General features: G+C 42.3%; 1 protein-coding gene across 1 annotated transcript in view; it reads right to left on the bottom strand.

Moving 5' to 3' along the window:
• LOC122777495 (low-density lipoprotein receptor-related protein 1-like) overlaps window positions 1–18,066 on the bottom strand; it is a 57,884-nt gene that overhangs the window by 22,674 nt on the left and 17,144 nt on the right. Inside the window, exons 3-6 of the mRNA XM_044038786.1 lie at window positions 13,869–14,006; window positions 7,498–7,617; window positions 7,138–7,266; window positions 6,621–6,881 (exon numbers count right to left, since the gene is read on the bottom strand). Of these exons, the coding sequence (XP_043894721.1) occupies window positions 6,621–6,881; window positions 7,138–7,266; window positions 7,498–7,617; window positions 13,869–14,006 (648 nt within the window). The remainder of the gene's footprint in view (window positions 1–6,620; window positions 6,882–7,137; window positions 7,267–7,497; window positions 7,618–13,868; window positions 14,007–18,066) is intronic.

Raw genomic sequence — 18,066 nt, 5'->3', positions numbered from 1 at the left:
CACTCTCTTCAAACACAAAACTGAATTAATGAGCTTCAGTCCTTCACGACACTTGCCTTTGATTAAGTAAGGTGAGCTGTGTTTTGGGGGAGGGAAACAGAAATAGTCCCCGATAAACACTTTTCAGACGTTAACTCTGGATAACGTCCAGAGATTCGAGTCAGACATTCTCCAGAGTTTACCGTTCATATATGATGAATGCAGAGGGAGATTGTCTGGTTGAGACAAGTTCAGGCAGGGGGCAGGAAATCGCTTGCTGCAGATCATCCAGAGATTCTCTTGCTACATTCTCACATGAACTCACTTGGACATAATCTGGAAATTTGACTAGAGAGTGTACAGGAGAAAATTCAGAGAATGCTTGGAGTGACTTCTGCATTCATATATATATATATATATATATATATATATATATATATATATAGCTACTATAAACAGTAACTTGACTTGAGTGGTAACTCAGTAATCCCATGTGCAGGGAGACTCAAACTGGATTTACAAAGGTTTTTAAGTGTGTTGAGGAAGGATTAGGTTCCATATGAACTAATATCAAAATCCCAGTGCTAATAATAAATGGTTGAGGACTCAACTCAATCCTAATGATGAAGTGACTTTTTCTGTTTGTAACTCACTGTATGGGGAGGTAGGAGGAAGTAAGGAGAAAAAAACAAAAAGAAGGAAAACACTGTGTATATGACGTGAATATATATATGTATATATATATATATACATATATATATGTATATATTGTGCTTTTGTCTTTTTTTTCTCTCATTAAAAAATAAAGGGAGATGATTAGCATTAAAATTAAAATTAAAAATGTTCTATACAAACAGTTCAGTAGGTTAAATGATATATTGAAAAGGGGTTGGGTCCAGCAAACATTCTTAAATACTGTCAAACAAAAACCAGATTACTCTCATGACACTTGTAACACTTCAGTGCACTTGTGCCCCGTGTCCACCGTTTCCTCACTTATTCTGGTTCTTCTTTAAATTCGAGAAACTGCTGTGGCAGCACAGTCACTTGACACATACTGTAAATATCGCCCGCAATGATGCAAAAACATTACTGCAATGTCTCCAAGTGACTCCAAATTCAGTCACTCTGCTGCTTACTAAGGCGACCTGTAAAAGAAGAAGCTCAGCAGAGGAAGACCTTTGATTCAGATAAGTGCTTAGTTTGCAGGGGAAACGGTTCTCTCTCTCCTCTCTCTCTCTCTCTCTCCCTCTCTCTCTCTCTCTCCCTCTCCGTGAGAACTGTGTCCTGTGCGAGACTAGATGCAGAAGACCCAGACCACAGGGAGACCTCGCTTGAAGGGGGGGCTTGAAGATACATATACAGCCTTGTGTTTTAACAGCTGCAGCCGTGCTGCTTTTCAAAGCAGAGCACTGTATACACACATGCATATCACACAAGCTCACTACTCATACACACACTATCAAAGTGACCACAGGTGTTTCCCCAGTTATTCCAGGGGATATATTTGATGTAGAGGCACACATGTGGGGTATAACATGTCAGCCTAACCCAAGGCTTTGCCTGATCATTACAAATTCATTCATTTTCTTTCTCTTGTCCTCTTCAGGGTCACACTTTCACTATCTGGGAAGTTAAAATTCACCCTGAAGAGGTCAGTGGCCTATCCTAGAGCTAATTATCAAAAAAATAAAAACCAATACGATAGCCATGGCGTGCAAAAACGGATCCAGGGCAAGTGGTACAAGAGAGCACACAAACATCTGGGCCCAATGTAGAAACCCTCTACCCCACATACCAAATGCAAACAGTGCTTCAAAAGGCCTGCCCCACATGGGATTTACATTATGCTTAGTGTTGCTGTAAAAGCAGAGCAGAGGAGGGAAAAAATGTGAAACTCTGGAGGATGGGATTATGGAAGGGGCCTGAAAAAATGAAGTACTGATGGTGAAATAAATTTACATCCAAATTCATTGTTTCAGTGTTTTGGTGCAACTCCAATCTGGAAATTTATTGACAGACAAATCTGAAAAAAACAAAAAAGGAGATAGCCATAAATACATGAGCTAATAAATGAAACATGGTCAAAACAAGGAGAGGAGGGGAACAAAAACCAGTCCAGGTTTTTTCATAAACATCAGTACCCAGATACTGACAAAAGGGGGAAGTCTGTCATGCAGCTAGGAGGGATAGTGATACTCCCACTGGTATCAGCCATTAACCTCTACCCCTCTAAAGCAATCCAGCTGGAGTCCAGGCTGCACAGACTCATACAGAGCGAGCAGAAAGTCGCTTGTGCAATGCACTTACTTGTGGACCCTGTTATCCAGAGAGCCAGTCAGTCTGTTGACAGCCTCGCTCATTCAGGAAACTGGAAAGTTTGCTGGGAAATCGAATGAACCCGCCCCTCTTTTTTGAACGCCACTACTTTGCCCCTCACAACCACTTTTCACACCCTGCCTTCACACCTTCCAGCTCACATACGCTTCACAAACCGAGTGGAAACAGCGAACACACATTCTGCCCCAATAAACACGGCATACTAATTGATTTATAGCGCACAGAAGCGGTGTTAGTCTTTATACCAAATACACCATTCACCCAGTATTTATCCTGCTTATGATGACCAAACACCAGACATTGATACTAAAACGTCTTTACCCAGTGATCAAACGGGAACAAGGGACATGAAAGTAGTCTGGTGCCACTTTAATAGATTGTTTTAAACATCCATTCTGACTGTTTGCAATGAAAAAGAGTCAAATACCAGGTTTTTTTTTTTAGTTATAGTTCTGCTCAGAGGATGGAAAGGATGAGCAGACTCTGCTGCCCTTAGGGAATCACACAAGCAACCAGAGTAGGCCAAATCCTTCAACCTCATCTTATCTTCGTCTTATCTGTTCTCTCTTGGTCTCCTAGAAGATATATGCTAAAAATGTTTGTGTGAACGCTGTAACAAAATCAACATCAACATCCCTCCAAGTCCAATCTGTCCATCCTACTTAAATCAGAACAAAACAGAACTGACTCAGACTGCACATGATCACATATATGTTCCTGAAAGACCAAGTTCCCCCATCAAGAGAAGGAAAGGCAAAAATAAAATTCACATGTGTAAAGAATTTTAAACTAAAAGACCCCAAAGGAAACCACACATGAAATAAGCGGTCTTGACTCAGCAGAGACACATAAATAAAAGGAGGGATTTTGGTCTCTTATCATAGCTGAAAGCCCTCACTGATGTAACACCGAAAAATGTGGAGTCACTGCCAAAGTGCAACGTGATCCTCTTGCCTGTTTGTCCGTTTGCTCCCTGAGTGACTCGGCAGAGCCAAAAACCCACCAACAGTCCCGACTGCACAGTCCAGGTTCCCAGAGTGGTTTGAAGTGACTGTGGGCCACCTCACTTGAAATGCAAACCACCTCCGCCATCATTGTGACGAGCAAGTGTAACTTGCCTTATTCTAAAACTTCACAGCTCATTTTGGTTGTACGAATTTCCCTCAAATTCTACCATTGAAACATCAACAACAGACAGAAGGAGGAGTAATCGATAAGCTCACAGATGTAAATGGGTGCACAAGGAGTGTGTTTGTGTGTAAAGTAACCTGACTGGACAGGACCTGAGACGGCCAGAGGAATGTAGAGTCTCTTCAGGCTGACATAACCTAACGGAGGAATGTAAATACCATCTGCATGACCACTCGCACACAAGTACAAGCGCGTGCACACAAAGACACACACACACACACATCTCCAAGGTGCAGCAAATCACTACCTTCTCTCTCGCCCTCTCATTTATCAGTCCTCTGTCTCTTTTACTTAAGTCTGCCCTCATAAGGATTCCTCTCTCCCTCTCTCTCTCTTCCAGCCCTCGCCCTCATCCTCCCTTCAGAACACTTGACAGAGAGTGGAGAATTTAAAAAAAACAAAACGAAAAAAAACACAGAGGCGAGCAACACAATCAGGGTGAGGTGGCTTTGTGGCACACTCATTCAGAGTGGAGTGAGTCAGTCAACTGGAAAAAACCCCATTTAAGGACGTTTGAGTTCACCGAGCCTCCTAACCTCAGCTCAACCCCAAGTGTCAGCAGTGACAGCAGATACACAAGCTTCATTTTAAGCGGATATGAGCTGCTGAACTACACTTCGGCTCATGTCCTTTGTGAGCCACAAAAGTCCACACACACCCTACACATCTTCAGTTGTTTTCTTCACGTCTGCTGTTCAAGGGCCTGGGGCTAATTCTCAAGGGAACGTTTCCCCACACGCACCCTCTTACGAGCACACGCACAAACTCACAACCTGGCGTTTATATTTTGTCTAGATTTCTCCCTCTTGTTAGAGAGTAACGACTGTAGCAGCCAGGCGAATAAAAACAAACCTTGTCAGGTTTCTAATCAGAGATGTCAGTGTTATACGAGCCAGACTTTTTGAGTGTTTACATGTTGTGTATGTGAATCTTTGTGTGTTTGCATGTTTGTGCATGTGTGTGCGTGCGTGTGTGTGTCTGGCAGCTGCTGGGAGAATAGAGATGAGAAATTATCGACGGGATGTGAGATATTTCTTATAAATCAGGGTTGGGTCAGAGTAATCAGTTAGTCAGTAGTGACTGAAAACAAAATACGTACACAGCAATTCCTGTAATTAAGAATATAAGAGATTGGATTACATAAAAGAATAAAATAAAAAAAAATTTCGATGCGCATAAGCAAGCAAAGTCTATTTCTATAGCACTTTTCACAGATCAAAATCACAAAGTGCTTCACAGCATAAATACAAATGCACTCAAGTGCAGTTTGCACGTTTATCACCAAAGCGTTTTTAGATGAGATAATGAGCTGAACCATCACTCACTCTACTCAAGTATTATTAACCATTCTGTGAAACAATCCCGTGCTAAACTCTGACTGAGAAGGACATTTATCTGCATCTGTTTCTTCGGATTTAAAGTTTCTGCAGAAGACGGCAGCTTTATTTTTACTACACTGGAAATGCATGTTAATGTGTTGCACAGTTCTGAAATCATGGCGCTGTTGCCAATGGAAGGAAGGCCGCATCATTTCAAATAATAATAAAGAGAATTTGTCCAGAAATGGCTTTTCATTAGTCACTAGCAGTGATTATCATGAGAAAAGTTTTTTAAATTTCTCTTAGTCACGCTGATTACATTTAAAAGGCATCACTCAAGAGGACACGAAAATGAACATAAATCAAGCTACACAGTAGTCTACCGTTTACTTGTGAAGAAAAATGCAAAGTAACACTTCAAAGTCATGGCGACAGCTTTCTTTGTGTCATACCGCTGTATGTCAGCTACACGCTTTGCCTCGATGGAATGATTTAGTGGCGTGTCAGGGTGTCCCCTGCTTGAAAGATAAAGCAGGACTCAGCGTTTTTACTTGGCACTTTATGCTGGTTTGAGCAGCCTAAGCTCTATTGCTTCACATCTAGCATCCGTCTGAGCTAACAAATGCAAAGTTGACCATTTGATTGCCGGGGTGAAGTGTGCAGAAATTTCGCGCGGGGCGAGCCGACCGCTCGACTTGATTACACGAGTGCTGTTTGTGTGTTCTTATAAAAAAAAAGGCAATCATTTCTCATTCACTGGCAGTCTATTGTTAAACGGACATGCCCTCGGCGGACCTGACAACACTGTTCTATGATTGCTGAGCTATGTGAAACAACATATTTACTCCCTTCTGTTGCAGACACATGCAATTTCTCCTCATTGTTAGTTTAGGTCCATCTGCAAATGTCTGTGACTGAGTGAGTGCTCGAGTCAATGAGTGACACATTTGCACTAATGGTCATTTAGCCAACTGTTGGGCTTGTAGTATATTTTAATACTCTCACTATAACGTTGTGTGGCTCCCAATTCCAGTATCAGGTGTTTGCTGAGCTCTGTCTGCACAAAACTGTAGGTTAACAAGCTGTAGAATATCATGACAGAGCTATTATCAAGACACAAAGTTGTAAGAAATTGAATATTATTATATGCATTAATTAAGGTTTCATGTTTTGAAGTGGAAACTTTCAAAGAAGCAAAACGCCACTGTAGCTTCCAGACGCACTTGCAAAAGGGAAGGATGTTGTCACAGTCTGGAGTCTCACTATGATGGCACTTTCCCACTAAAATAGTCCCGGCACGGCATGGCACAGCTACGGTTTAGCTACTTTTCCATTACTATAGTACCTTCTCAACGTGGGCGGAGTCATCATAGCACGGCTGCATGAAGCTGCCACACAAACTAGTGACTTGTAAAGAAAGTTATTTTGATGTACAAAATCAGTAGATGTAGTTCATTAAAAAAGACGTGGTCACAGAATTCATCGTTCAGTACTTCCTCCGTGACCGGAGCACAGACTCCATCTGACACAGTCACTGTTCTGAAGTGCTGTTGCTAAACACACCAAACTCCTCCGTTAAATATTGATTATTCGTTAATCAATATTTTATTGATTATTATTATTATTTGTTATAATATTTATTATCAAGATTATCGTCTTTTTAATTGATCTACAGTTCACCATTGTTCGGTTTGATTCTTGTGTCGGACATAGCAGATCTCTAATTTCACCAGGTCATAGAGGGTCCAACTAGATGCCAGGGTTTCACCTTCTACTGAAGCTTCTACTCACGGTGCAGGCTGAGGGAGATGTTAATGGTCCGAATGTTGGCGACAGTCTTGAGGTCGGGGATGTTGGCACACTTCAGCTGGGTGGCAGCAGGTGTGTCGCCCACATCTATCCAGCAGACGGTCTCCTTGGCATAAATGAAGTCCATGGCCATGGCCTGCTTTGTGGCGATGGAGGGCAGCCAGGATGTGGTGCCACTGAGCGAGGTGCAGCGGATGTCATGAAGGTTCGCAATCAGCAGCACAGGCAGACGATCCACTGGCTCTGAGGGCGGCGAGAAATCGGGAAAGAAAAAATCATGGTAGGAACAAGAGGGGAAAGTTTGGAGGAGAGGTGATACACGAATTACTCTGCATACTTGTAACCCAACTTGTAGAAAAGCGGCGTGTCACACTATGCAGGTGTGATTATACAGCAGCGAGCCATTTCCAACAAATCAGCTCTAATCCTTTCTGGGTTTAGAAGTGTTCTCCTTGTTCACTATGTGTGTGTGTTTGTGTGCATGTGTGAATGTACTCACCGTTTTTGGCTTTACAAGAGCGGTTGTCTGGCTGCAGCAGGTAGCCTTCTACACAGCTGCAGGTGTAGGAGCCCTCGGTGTTCGTACAAGTCTGACTACACGTCCCGTACACGTTGCACTCATTGAAATCTACAGAAAAAGGTCACAGTGTTTCAAAAGAAAACAGTCAGCGACAAAATATATGGGATATTGTACCGTAGATGCTACATGTGCTACGATGTTACTGCCAAAGCATGGAACATGCACTGGCACATGTTCTTCCTTGAGTAGTTTGAAAGACAGAGTTTTTCATTAGTGCACCAAAAGTCAGAGCGATCATTAGATTACTCTAAAGCTACATGTGTCAAATTACCCACTCACCTTTACACGTCTTCCCATCTGCAGCAACCTCAAAGCCGTTTCTACAGTAGCACTGAGGCCCGTCGTGAGTCACAGCGCAGTGGAACTGGCAGCCATTGGAGGCACAGTCTGGTGCTCGTTCTGTACCAGAGAAAAACAAAGACACAGAGAACATTACTCACCGTGCAGAGGGGAACCGCACAAGATTTGATTTTAGGGGGTAGAAAAACTAAATGGAATGAGTTTCAGTATGTGTTTCTGCTCCATCAGGTTGTGGCACAGATAAGCTTTCAAATGTTTATGTTCATTTTCACAGAGCCAAGTGTTTTGTGTGTGTAAGAAAGAGAGAGGGGTGGGTGCACATGCATGTAACAGACGGGTGATTTGAATGAACACGCGTTACGGGGCCTCTTGTTTCCCGCCCTCTGGGGGAACTCGGGACACGTCTTTATGGCAGGAAATGAAAGAAGGCCATCAGGGTTTCTATAGGGTGCGTGTGTTTGTGTGTGTGTTGGGAGCATCTTGACCATCATTTGGTGTCTTCCTACCACCCTTTAACTTCAGAATGTTACATTTTATAAGCTGGCAGATCATAAAGTAGGTCTCCTTCATAGGTCTGGATTTTGTCTCGCTGTGTACTGGGTTCTTCTATTATTTACGGGTCAATGCCTGGGGGTGTGAACCGTGGAGCGTGTGCAGGCTGGAGACCAACTAAATGTAAGCATGCAGTTGAAATTCGACTTCCTATCGCATAATCTGGCTTTTAAGTCTGCCTTTAAGAACATTTGATATAGTACAATTTCAGTTGAAATGTTACCATGCATTTAAAAAGTCCAGACTAACACAACCATTGTTTAATGTTATGTAAGCATACTGATTGAGTGCAGGTTCATAAAATATTAACTTTGGTAAGAAACGGGCCAGTGACCCACACCGAGTGAGTGCTGCCCAACAGCTCCAAGAGGAAAATCTCAGTGTGAGGACCTGGTGTTCTACTGATCAGCACTCTTTTTTCTCAATAATTGTCTCTTTACGTCACTGTCACTCACTGTCACTCACTGTCACTATGTCACACACTTCCTCTTTCTACTCTGAACGCTTTCATCTCTGCATCAAGATGCTGGCATGACATATGACAAGCTTGTAGCTCCATGCTGCAGCCTTAGAAAATGGGGGGGGGGGAGGAAAAACCACAAGCTACTTTGAAACTTCTCAACAGCTGCAAAAGCATTGTGTCAAAACTGTCACACAACATCTCAGCACTCACACTTGTGCTGATCTATAGAGCTCAATTGACTGAACTTGGTGAGGAATATTCTTCTAAAATAACAAGACAAAACATGTGAAAAGAGGCTCGCAGAAACAATGACATTTACATTGGTGGCCATGAAAAAGAAAAAAGAGGAATGGTCTCTGACACACGAAGCATACAGTGACCAGTGATAGTAAGGCTGTGAGAAGCAGAGACTGGACCAGTGAAGGGCTTATTATATAAACCCTTTGGCACTCTAGGCCACAATGACCCTTTTGTTGTGGCCCCACTAAAAGGAAGAGTCCCCCAGCAAACACTGTGGCCCAAATCGAATCCATTCACCAAGCCTCAGACTGTGAGAGACCACAGGCAGCAACAGAGCTAAAATACCCACAAAATGCACCTCTGTTTAAGGTCATTCTGTTCCATTTAGTACCCAGGGTTCTGTCTACAGGTGGTCGAAATGGACAACATTTTTATATATTAATCAAGATTTTATAGTTTTGGTTGAGGTATGACTTGTTGGTATAAAGAAAGATCATAAAAATAGGTTAATGTACCCTAACCCCACAGTTGGGTACATTCACACACACACACACACACACACATAACATTCAGAAGATGTTCTTTGGAATGCTAAACTTTTGCTTGCTCTAACCATCAAGTGCATCTGCAGATGTTTGCTTGCAGGGAAAGGCAACGGAGGTAACACATGCAGAGTAAACAGAGGTAGAACAGCCAGTGCTTGAGGATATGGAGTGGTTAAGAGAGTCCCAGCTCAAAGCAAGTGAGAAACAGCAGCGTGTCAGACGTTTGACCAAGGGGTTAATGAACGAAGCAAACAAATCACACGGTGACACACGGGGAGGCCTTGAGTCTTTAAAGCGAGCGTGTTAAAGCCATTGATCCCAGCTCCTTCTACACAGGGTGAGGATATTGCACCTTGTTGTGCCGAGCCTCTCAGCACAACAGGTAGGAAACAAGACTGGTAACGATGATAGTAACCAAGCCCAATCAACATTGTTTATACGAGTAGGTTGCATGGGTGGCGACTTTTAATTTCAGTTTTAGGAGTGAGAGAAAAGCAGTTTGTATAAAAGGCCCAGTTTGATTTATAAAAAAAAAAAAAGACATGTCACATTTCCAAAAATGGAATGCCATGTTAATGTTTTAAAATGTGAAGATTGTCTGGGGTTGCGACCAGCTCAATGCAACCTAAATATATTCTCTTTGGCTCTTAGTTTTTCAAGAGGGAATAGTCTCAAGATGATAGTTCAGTGTATTGCATACAGACAAGTGGCAAAGGAATTCTTTCCAAACAAGAGACAAAAATAAATGTGAGAGACAACACGGACAGAAAAACAGAGGAACTAGTCTTGGCGTCCATCCACAATCGGAGCAAGAGGAAATGTATGAAGTCCTATCATGGGGCAGACAGACTGGTGCAACAGAATAATGTTGAATGATAAAGATACTGGGTGCAGTTGTTGAATTAATACTTCATAAACTTCTCTCTTGAAGTGAAACTAAACCTCCTCTTTTGCAGCTAACTCTGTCCAATGCCTGATTTTGAAAAATGTCAAGAAGTGGTGTGAAGCAAAAGGTAAACAGATTATTATCAAAATGTGTGTCATTTCAAAACTTAACACCAAACTGTGACCATTTGCAGCTGCATCAACAAGGAACATTACGAGACACCCATACACACTGACGTTCACCTGAATAAAGTGATTAAGGGGTTTAGTTACACTTTAATCCTATCCTTCAACTACCATGAAGACACATCCCATTTCTCGCCAGAAACCCAACAACTACAGTATATTAAAGCCTGTCTTCAATGCTGACATTAAGCAAAGGTAACTGAACTCAGAATTAACTTAAACAATCATTGTAAACAGACTATTGCAGTGTGTGACCTTTTTTTTTTAAAGGAGGTAATTCCCAGGACATTCCTGCCTTTGTGCTCACACTGTTTAGGAACAAGTCCACACATGCACTTATCCCCTACCTGTGGCAGATAAGAGACGGTTTCTCTACATGGTTCCCACGAAACACAATTTCTACCTCTTAAAATGAACGGTTCAAACATTCCAGATACTTTAAGTGTTAATTCTTAGCTTATAAAGAAGGATTTTGTGTTTGCCTTCATAAACTGCCATTACTCGTCCATTTGTGTAATTCCTTGTCCAAAATACAAGATGGTTTCAGTGGAACAACAAGACTTAAAGACATGTTTCATTTCATGTGTATAGAGAGACTAGACCTCTGTAAACTTAAGATATTGGTCAAAATGATTATAGTACAAAAACATCAAGTTCAGCAGATTACCAGGTTCAATTGAATCCAGATTCAACTGCTCATTTTCAATCAAACAAGGTGCAAACCATGATATATACTGTATCATCGTACTTAAATGCTGCATTATTACAAAGTTAGAAATTCTTAAACGTGACTTTACTGGCAGTTGTTTGCAGGCTGCACGGCCAAAGGGGGCAAAGTAACCATTTGCAAACACAAACAGTGCAGCAGCTTGAGTAATGAGCAAACAGAAGCTTCCATAGTCCCCAACAGTGGCAGCATGTTCTGCCAGACATCGAAATGTTAACAAAATGGATAAATACACACAAGAAGAGGCCACAGTGTGGCAACAACAAACACTCCCAAACATGTGTGATTGTGTAACTCATCACAGTTAGTCAGTACATGAATATTCTTCACTGTGTAGCCCTAACTTAAACCAACCAACCCACCCTATGAGGAGCTCATTTAAGCTGAATTCCTCATGATTAATGATGAAACTGTGGTCTTTCCACCAGGGAACTTCAACAAACTTATGACTGATGCTTATTTCGTGTTTAGCAGGACATGAAGGACAATGAAAGATCACTGCATGCATAAACAATAGCACCAGGCCACAACAATCATCAGGGTTCCCTTTGGGGCAGTGAGGAAAAGCATAAAGCTCTGAGGAGTACTGCTGCCATGACCCTATTTTTTTTGCTTCCCTATCAATCAGTCACTTCTGAGGGAGGCAGGTCTAAGGCCTTGCCCCCCCACGAGAGGCCCCATCACCCACAAAATGACAGAGAAAGGACAAATGCAGGCCGTCAGATCAATGTAGACTCAACTTTCACCCATATGACAGGAAAACAACATAACTGTCAATTGTCTGTAAAGGCGGCATTTAGTTACACAGACCTATTCAAATATAGACATGGAACATTGCATGTGGAACGGTTTGTGTTTTAACCAAAAGATGCCAAAGATCTGAAGTTAGACAAGCAAACTTGAGACTCGAGTCTGGATACTCGGTAAACCGCAAAAGAAAACAGTCCAATTATATGGTTTTTAAATTCTCTTTGGCAAGGAGGCAAGGCCCGGTCTGTTGGAGTATGATATTACAAGATTCTACATTTTATTAAATGTTGTTAAGTATATAAAAATCTAGTTGAGAATGTTAATTCGGGTTATGTCATTTTAAACCACCCAGAGACAAAAAGTCAAGAATCAAGAAATAAAGACCAAATGCTGGACCTTGGAACCCTACGACTAATATCAACTGCACCACCGATTCCAGATATCCTCCTGAAACCAAGAAGGTGCCAACTGATCCAGCCCATGCCACACACTATGAAACAGCAGAGGAAATGTATTGAAGGCAGATAAAATTCCTGTATAACCTCCCCCTGCTACACTCCCTATCCCTTACCACTCTTGTCAACAACTTTGGCAGAATTATTTAGTCACGCTGACTGACAAAGTCTGCTTTCAGACATCGGCACCCAGGTACACTTGCACAACCTGGCAGATTGTATAAGCAAACACTAGGAAGCCTGTGAAAGGCCAGACCTTTCCCCGAAAAGAGGGGAGCTCACAAAAAGCAAAACTGCCAAAACTCCTGGACACACTGCCAGTGTGTTTGTGTGCGGGGCAATGGGTGTATTTGCAAAGTGGCTGTGTGAGCATATGTTTGTGTGTACATGTGAGTGGGTACATGCATGTAAATGTAGGTGTGTGTGTGTGTGTGTGTATGTTTAGGTGTGTCTTGACCACTTGAGACAGCTGGACTTGTGTCCTCGGGAACAGCCAGTGCATGTTGTGACTGGATGACATCATTGCTGCGTTTGTGTAAAGGCTTGTCCAACAGTGATGACCAGTGTGGGACTCCAACACGCTCTGTACAACTGTCCACTTCATCGGTTCAGACATATCTCCTGCTCTCTTGGTTTTATTGCACTTAAATGTCGTAACACATTCTTATAACTTAACCCGGTGTAAAGGATGTACAGATTCATTCTTGATCTGAGATGTACCATTGAAATGCTAATGTTATGCCTGACATTAAAACTCATAAATGCCATGAGTGAATGGACAGAAGGAGACTTGAAATACACAATAAATGTATTTAAGTGATTAGAATATGCTATTTCAGATGATAAACAAAAGGAAGCTAAATCCATTTGAGATAACAGAAGCACCAAATGTTGCTTTAAAGCTGTTTTTAATGTGATTTCCTATACTGATAAAAGGATAATGATTAACAAACAAAAATTAAAATGGATTGCAATATGAGTTATAGCCGCTGTATACAACAGGCAGAGCATCAAACAGCTTTATCGGGAGGACTACCTCGTGCGGTTGCTGAATACTGACGCAATCCTCTGAAGGCAGTTAGTGTTAGCTCCTTTGTCTGCGGCAACAAAGAACAACACTATGGCCCAAATGTATCCCATCTCTCATTCTTCCGCAGTCCCTAATTAATAGTTTGATGGGATTCTTCCTAAGCTGCATCTGGCCTGAATGCACATTGTTCCAGCAGGGATTTGGGAAAACATTCTCACAGCTGAGCTGATTGATAAATTAATTACTTTTTCTCCCAGAAAGAGAATCTCCATTGTAATGCACAAGCCAGAGCCGAGCACATCATTAAACAGCCTAACAGAGGAGAGTTTTGGATAGGAAGACAAGAAAATGGCAGTCTGGAGAACAGAGGCTGGTTGATTATTTCTGACCCTCAGCAAAAAGGCAGCACTCTTGTCTGTGTCGGACTGAAGGGAGAGACAAAATGACGGTACTATCAGTTCTACGTGTGTTTTGGGGAAAACTGAGAGTGGTGCACAAGCTTCTGTCGGTTCATTACTTCTGCAGTGAGGACCCTCGTCCCAGCCATCGGTGCAGTCGGGGACTCCGTCGCACAACTTGCTCATATGGATACACAAATCCACGTCCAGGCACCCATGCTCGTTGACGGGACACTGGTTGACTCTGTTGTGCGTGCCTGCAACACAAATAAAACACGTGTAAGCAAACACAACAGAACAAAAGAACGTATAATCAATGGTCCAACAGATGACTTATATGCTGTTATCATGTTCACTTTCAACATGGTAACAACAAGGAGGAGACTGCAAAAATAAAAGGTTAGACATTGGCTAGGAATGAGTCTGAATTCCTTCAAGTGGAATGTTTAGCCACAGTGGGGTCACACTTTTAGAAACCGGGACATTTGCAAATAGTTTATGAATGAGTGAGTACCGAAAAGTTCATTTTTAACTGCTAATGTTGTGGCCAGAGATCTGTATCAAGAGTATTTATGTTGGAACTTCTTGGCTGACCTACCTGCCTTATATAATGTACTAAATGTGTGCTGTGGACCTCAATCAGGGGCAACAGTGGGTTTCAGATTAGACAGAAACTACGATTCCTGAACAATTACTTGATTTGAGAGGTTTACTTTGTCCTCCGTGGGTTTAAATGTAGGTCGGGGCACAAGATAACACAAGGTTCTATGTTTACCTGTCACTTTGCCTGACTACAAGTCAATCGGCTGCTAATCTTAGTCAGGACCTAAAACTCCTTTGAACTTCTATACAATTCACAACAGGAGGCTTTAGGTTGTTCAGTGAATGTAGTCTGTGTTGTAAAGAGGACAAAAAAACAAAGAAAAATCAGTTTTTTGCTTTGGTCTCTCCTGGTAACAATGATGAGCCACATCATTAACACGATCTGCCACTTAGAGACACCACAGAATCCTAAAATATGTCCTGTTGTACCACCAACAATTTAGCATCAGATGCTCAAAAGCATACAAGTTATGAGGGTTATTTTTCTAGGAATTGAATGTGACGTCTTTGTCATGTTTCTCAAATGGTTCCTATTACATGTGGCAGCCTAGTGGTGTGCACTACCCTTGTGGCTGAAACCACTGCCATGATTCCCATTAAGGGGCGGTCTGCAAAACACACTGCACTTCTTCTCAGAGTGAATCCAGTTGCTGTCTCTTTCCAGGTACACTGTGTAGTGACTCAGCCATCCACATGACTAAAGACAACATGATTCACCAGGATCAGGCCGCATTCTTCCGTTGCTCCGTGATGTATTTCTGATGCTCACATGCCCACTGAAGGAGCTTTTGGCAGTGGATGCACTGTGTGTCATGTCCTATCACGGCTACCTCCACTTTTCCAGCTATTTGTGCTACAGTAGCTTCTCTGTAGCGCACACTGTACATCAGTGAGTCTGTGGAGCCCACGATGATGCTGTCAGGTCACTAGCTGTGCCTCCCTTGACCACATTTGGTTGTGGTACTAACCACTGCATACCAGAAACACTCAATCTCTAGAACACACTGTTCCTGAGATGCTGACCTCAGTCGTCTAGCCATCACAATTTAGGCCCTAGTCAATCCTCAGGCTTGTCCGAGTGTTCCCACTAACAGAAAAGGACTTAAAAAGGTGACATTGACCCCAAAATATGAATGTCATTCACTTAACGTGTCAGTATGTTTAAAGTGACGGACGCCTGGTGTATAAAACCATTCGCCCTTTTCACGTGCTCAGTGCACACATGCAGTTACTGTATGCCTTCTGTATTTACAGCACAGCAAGAAACAATGTTTGTAATTTGATCTTCTGCCATATGTGGAAGGCAAACAAGGATACATGGAATCTAAAAGACAGTGAACAGATTGTGATCTGAGATCGTGCAGTCTCTTCCACGCATTCTCTCTCTCCCACTCTTCTCTCGTTCTCCTCTCAACCCACACTAAAGACCAAAGTTTGCTTTGGCTGTTTTTCTTCCTCCTCCTCCTCCTCCTCCTCCTCCTCCTCCTCTACCACCTCACTTTCCCTTTCTCTCTCCCTCTCTCCCTCGCTTTCTCTCCGACATCTGCTGACCCATTTAGAAAAACACTATAAGCAGAGAAAATAAAGTTCACCCTCCTTCACAGTAAACGAGCTGTGGAGTTCTGAGTGCTATGTGCAGTGCTTGGAAAGGATTTCGGTGCATGATATCTGCATATGCACAGCCTGAGGTGCAAACCTGTTACAGATGCCTCTTTGAGAATCTCACATTCACAAAGTCCTTTGGAGTTTGAATATTAAGACGCTGATGCAGCCAGAATGCGGTTCCTTTGACCCTTATATCTGCTTTTATCCATCTGGATTTTCGACTTTGCTGTAACCAAGAGTCTGGAGTATTTTTTATTTGTCATTAACATCGCACGTAATCTTGAAACTAATCTTAGAGGATATGAATAGACATCTCTCAATATCTAAAGCCTCTTTCACACTAAAATGAGCAGGTATACCCTTTAAACCCCTGTGAAGCCCCTATAAAGGGTGATTATCACCATTATCATTGCCAGTGGTTGTTCTACCCGGAGGTCTTTCCTTCACCTGTGTCACCCACACAAAACGAATCGGGGTAATAAAAAAACACCCACATCATTATCATCGAAGCCCTCATTGATAATGTTATGGTGGTACATATTTTACTCTCTCTCTCTCTCTTTAAATAAATCACTGAAATAGTTTGATTGATGACAAAAGTGCCATCCACAGTATTAAAAAGTAAGGATTCTAACAAACATCAAGGCTAACGGCTATGCTGGAATGTGCGTTGTAGCGTTATATAACAATACAACGCACATCAGGTGGTGAAAATAGAGCAGACGAAGAAGAAACAAGCCCGTTTACCTGGGTCTAAGGTTCCCAATGGCGCTGACTGGAGCCAAAGCCAATTAAAAACCCACATGAATTGCAGAGTGAATGCCAATTAAATTCTGGTGAAAAGCCCAGAATTAAACAGGTTTTCTGATCAGCTTTGATTAGACTATACATTATTTTTCCCCTCTCTAGGAGTCACCACAGACCATATTCGATTTGGCGATGAAGCCCTTCCTGACACAACCTTCCTTAGGAGTGGCCCCGATGGCTTGGGTCAATTTAGGATTCAAACCGGCAATCATCCGGTTACAAGCAAAGTTCTCTTGCCACTAGGCCATGGGCTGACCCATTAGACCCTACCGCGCATAGCAGGGCTGTGCGAGATTATCGAGTTTTGAAAACACATCCATATATTTTCATAAAATCACACTTTTAGAGTCAGTTCTCTCCCTGTGGGTCTCCCTCAACTTCACCCTGCCCCACAGCTTTCCTGCTTTCTCCCCGAGTCTGAGCCATGAGCACAACCCGTCCCTCCCCCGCTCACTACTCCAGCATGTAGCGACCACATGGCGACAGGCACAGGCCGGGACAGAAGTGGTAAGTTGCAGTTGCAAACATCAAACCGACTGAGTTAAGTTTGCTTGTTATGAGAATCTATTGTTTTCTATGAAGCACAAGCTGGACTTTTGCAGAGGTGGAGGCGGAGCCTCGCGGTCAAATCCCCAGTTATGATGAGAGAGTCCTATAGCGTGCTGTGTCTGAGGCGCACCTAAGCATTATTTACGTTATTATACAAAAGTGTATATTTTGTTTTTTTTTGTAGGACAATAACGTACTTTTTAATTTTCTTCAAGGAACATTTGAATTGATAAGAAATTTTGATACTGTGCAACTGTCTGTCATAAAAGTACCTGTGTGTCATTTGGCACACACAAAGTATATCCAGATATATTGTATATCCTCATTCAGCAAAATAAATATTGAGACATGTGGAATGATCATTAATTATATGAGGGGAAACCATTGGCCTGCATGTCGACATTCACTTAGGAAACCAAGAGTATTCTCTCAGAGACCTCACTATCCATATATAAATAGATATAAATACCCACACACGTAACATAAAGTAAAACATGGTTACTAAACTCAAACAAGTGCCTCAAAGTGACGCGAGCTTCCACAATGATCCCACCACAGCACTTTCACATTCAAACAGAGAATTCGCTTCTAATACATTTGGCACAGGAAGAAGAAGAGCAGCTGTTCCATCTAGGGGATACCAGCATATACTGTTCTAGCACTACTCGGCTCAACTCTACTTGTTTTCATAATGTTTCCATTAGGGATAGAACCTGGTACCAAGTGCTTTTTTAAGTGAGCCGAGTAGATCCA

This window comes from Solea senegalensis, linkage group LG11 (genome assembly GCF_019176455.1).
Source record: "Solea senegalensis isolate Sse05_10M linkage group LG11, IFAPA_SoseM_1, whole genome shotgun sequence".
Lineage (NCBI taxonomy): Eukaryota > Metazoa > Chordata > Actinopteri > Pleuronectiformes > Soleidae > Solea > Solea senegalensis.
The sequence above is the reverse complement of the archived record's forward strand: the minus strand, read 5'-3'. Positions and strand labels throughout refer to the sequence as shown.